Source organism: Elephantulus edwardii, unplaced genomic scaffold (genome assembly GCF_000299155.1).
Source record: "Elephantulus edwardii isolate Elephantulus edwardi_28Jun2011 unplaced genomic scaffold, EleEdw1.0 scaffold00016, whole genome shotgun sequence".
In the NCBI taxonomy this organism is placed as follows: domain Eukaryota; kingdom Metazoa; phylum Chordata; class Mammalia; order Macroscelidea; family Macroscelididae; genus Elephantulus; species Elephantulus edwardii.
Window position 1 is genome coordinate 1,620,658 of NW_006399766.1, and position 4,458 is coordinate 1,625,115.

The 4,458-nt window shown below is 34.3% G+C and overlaps 1 protein-coding gene across 1 annotated transcript in view; it reads right to left on the bottom strand.

The window, feature by feature from the left end:
* LOC102866947 (chromosome unknown open reading frame, human CXorf30) overlaps nt 1-4,458 on the bottom strand; it is a 130,075-nt gene that overhangs the window by 92,731 nt on the left and 32,886 nt on the right. Inside the window, exon 6 of the mRNA XM_006881846.1 lies at nt 3,591-3,689. Coding sequence (XP_006881908.1) covers nt 3,591-3,689 — 99 coding nt within the window. The remainder of the gene's footprint in view (nt 1-3,590; nt 3,690-4,458) is intronic.

The window sequence follows — 4,458 nt, forward strand, 5'->3', positions numbered from 1 at the left end:
CCTTGCGTAATAAATGAAACATAGATAGACATTCTTCTGGTATTCCCAGCTTTCAGCTAAGATCCATCTAACATCAGCTTCAGTATCCCTAGCCGATCAAAATGGGTAACATCGTCTCTTCATGGAGATACATATGTCATCAGCAAAAGAAAGGTCTAGAGAATTTTAGAGGAAATCCTGCCATAAAGTTTTGTTTAACTCAGTACTTTCCACATTTATTAGAGCACAGCACTTATTTTCATTTTTATCCGATCCCTATTTATATTCTTTGAAATGTGAATTCCACAAAACACATTTAAATAAAAACTAATCAAGAGTAAAACAATGTCTTCAGTTCTTATATATTTACTGAGGAAACATTTTACAATGATGTTGGAGATTTTAGTTTTGATGTGATCTGGTACACAGTAGCATCGCTAGAAGCAACTTTAACAGTATGGCCAATGATGTCACAGTCTTTTAAAAAGTACCATTAGTTGTGTAATCAGCAGAATTATCATTTATGTTGTATCCTTAATGGTTAAATGCTCCGAAATCAGTAGAAAACCCTCAAAGATTAACATGATATCATGTAAACTAACAGAGCAAACAAATTTTTGTGAAAAGCAGGGAATGTGATTTGAACTATGACAAAGCTATAGCATCTGATACAGGCCATGGTCTTTGCAATCACTTGTTATGCATCAGAGAGTTGGACAATGACTAGGGAGGATAGAAGGAGAATTGATGCCTTTGAGCTGTGGTGCTGGAGAAGAGTATTGAATGTACCATGCACTGCAAAGAAAACAAACAGATCCATCCTAGAGAGGGTTAAACCAGGCTACTCCTTGGAGGCAAGGATTCTGGGGCTTCGTCTGACATACTTTGGACATTTTGTAAGGACAGGTCTTTAGAGAGGGACATCATGCTGGGTAGAGTAGAGGGACAGCACAGGAGGGGAAGACACTCTATGAGGTGGATTGATTCAGTGACTGGGATAATCGGGATGGCTGTGTCAGAGGCAATGCGAGTGGCACAGGACAGAGCACGGTTTAGGGCTGTTGTACATAGGGTCACTATCAGTCGCAAACGACTCGACAGCACATAACAACAACAATAGCATCTATGGGATGTGCATTATATATTAAAAAAAGTAAACTAGAGAAATCAATATGGAATCCAGGAGGCAAATGGATTAAATCTTAAAACCAACTAAAGACAATAAGAACATCATAAAATATAATTAAGGAAATACATTAAACTCTTATTTTTCAAGTTAGAAAAGTTAAAATTGGGATCCAGGACATTAGTTGGTTTCTGTGTTACACGGAATTGTAATTACATATTTAGTTACCCAAAATGAAAAACTGCCATTTTAAGTTTATATCTTTGTCACGCAAAAGTAGATTTTATTAATATTTGCAACTACTATGTTGAAAGTTAGGAGTTCTGGTGGTCTTGTGGTAATGAGCTGTGCTGCCAAAGCAAAGGCACTGTTAAAATCCACTAGATACCCTGAGGGAGAAAGATGGGTAATCTGAAAACCTGGTAGAGAGTCAGCTATGAGTTGGTTCCGACTCAACAGCACACAAGAACAACATACTTGAAAATATTGACATAAACAATCCTGCACAAGAAGATTTTTTTTAGAATCTCACTATGGAATTTATTATAATAATATTTCCAGACAAATTATTCAAGTCACAGTGCATCCTTATTAAGCATCCTATTCAAACTTATCTCTTTTCTTTTTTTTTAATTTTTTTCTTTCTTTTCTTTTTTCCCCCACTAGTTTATTTATAAAATTCTACTACAGATTCAAAAAAATTCTTTCAATTTCCCTCACCCCCCACCTATCAAATTGTGCAATCCAATGATTAGTCCCCTCTTCCCCCTGTACATCCACATCCCTCTTCTTCCAGCTTCTCCCACCCCTCCTGGATCCTTATACTCCTTCTGTAAAGATGTAGTACTCCCCATCTCATAAAGTTCCTATGAATTTGAATCAACTTGACAGCGCTGAGTTTTTTGTTTGTTTGAGTTTTGTTTAGTTCTCCCCATAAGGTTTCTAAAGATTTAATATTATATTAATCATATGTACTGGGCATTTTTTTAAGTGTCTGATAAAACTTCATCCAAAGTATTTTTTTGTCGAAGCATGGAAGAGTAAAGAAATTCTTAAAAAACAAAATTGGAAAGAATGCCAACACGTAAACTGTGTCCTCATCTATTGCTGGTGGGAATTTAGAAAGGTGTCGCCACTATGGACAATAGTCGGACAGTTCCTCAAAAAGTTTGACATAAAATTACTATATGACTAAGCAATCTCAGTTCTAGGCCTATGCATGACAGAATTAAATGCAGACAGAAACCTGTAAATTAATGTTTAATAAAGCATTATTCACAATAATTGAAAGGTATGAAAACAACTAAAATATTCATCAACAGATAAATGTATAAACAAAATATAATCCATACAGACAATAAAATACTTCTCAGTCATAAAAGCAAAGGAAGTACTCATGCAAGCCACAACATGTATAAATCTTGAACATATCATCTGAATTAAATAAAGATATAGAAATAAATTTAAGCAGGAGTGTGGCATCCACTTCTGAAACAACATGCTTCTGGAAACTCTGTGAACCTTGGCTATAGGCCTTTTGCTCATAGGGTCGTTATGAGTCATGCATGGCTCAACTGCAATCAACAACAACAACAACAATGAATTAAAGAGTATTAATTCATATCAAAGGTGAGAAGGAAGTGAGAAGTTTTGCCTCAGAGGCATTTAGGTTCTGTTAATTTGGGAAAGGATACTGATAGTGGTTTTACAATTTGAAGAATATAGTCAATGCCACTGAAACACACGTGTAAAAATTGTTGAATTGGCAAATATTTTCCTATGCATATTTTCCACACCTCCCCACACATATACAAAAAGATCTAAACTGTAAGCACCAGCGTAGGATTTGAAATAAAAATCTGTGAAACAAAATACATTATTTGAATATATGTCACGTTACTGTTTAAAAATCAATGGTGCAAAAGTCTTTTTTTTTAAATGAAAAATTGCATAAGGTTCATTCGTTGTACTCAAATTGAAGGTACCTAATGACAACAATATTATTTTTCATGTCTTAAAATATCTCCTGCTTGTCAATATGCAGTGGGGTTGTTAATATATAGAAGTATTACATAAATCCTAGAACAAATTTTCAAGAATTATTAAATTTACAGAGATGTAATAATTTTCCAAGAGTGAGTGAGTAGTTGAAGAACAATAGTAATTTATTATTTTCCAAACTTTTCCTAAACTCACACTCTCATGCATTAAGAAGTATGACATTCAACTACCCAATGTCTCAAGCATAAAATACATTGTAAATCATACTAAAATGTTATGGATTGAAAAAATTTAAGCAAACGTAGTGAATATGCAAAAAAGTTTATACTACCTGTTTTTCTATCAACTTACTGAAAATTTGTTTCAGAATTAAAAGTAAATATCTTCAATTTGAATTAAATATTTATTAAGGTTACAGAAATATTTCATTATCTTTGAAATCCAGACATGTAGAATGACAAAATATAAAGCAGGAAGCCAGTACCTTTTGTTCTCCTTGGAAAATCAAACTTGAAAGCCAGATGTGCAATAAGGTAACTATCCCAGGACTCATCAAGTACGAGTTCTTTTAGGGGCTCTTGATCTAATTTTAAAAAGCAATAAAAATTTATTACTCTTCGTGATCATACTGGAAAAGAAAACATTACCAGATTAAAACATAATTTTAAAAATCTCTAATGTGGAGAGGTAGGAACTCTCATAAATTGTTAGTGAGATTGTAAAATGGTACAACCACTTTGGAAGACAATTTGGCATTTCCTCAAAAATTGAACATAGAAACTCTTATGACCCAGCTATTCCACTATAGGAGTATACCCCCAGGAAGTTAGAACAGAGACACAGAGATCAGTATACCAGTGTTCATAGCAGCATTATTCACCATCACATGAACATGGAAACAGCCCAAATATCCAACCACAATTGAATGGATTGAAAAATTGTGGTACATTCACAAAACGGAATAATACACAACATGTAGGAGAAACTATTTCAAAAATACACTACATAACTTGGGAGAGGTCTCATGAGGACAAACACTGCATAAGACCATTACTGTAAAAATAGAAGGATAACTAGTAAAACATTTATGGGGCCCCAAGGAGGAAATGGGTGGAAGCAGAGGGGTGAGGATGTTTAGGGGTAAAATCACAGGGTTGCAAAATTTGATGGTTGAAGGGACGGGGTGAAGGATCCAGCAGGTACCAGAAAAGACAGGGTAATGATTGGCAAGGTCCAGTGTTGATTCATTTTATAAAACATAATGCATGGAATGATTGTATGAAACACGATGTGAATGAAGACTAGTGTGAAACAAAATGTATACAAATTTTGCAAGCAAACCAATATAAAAT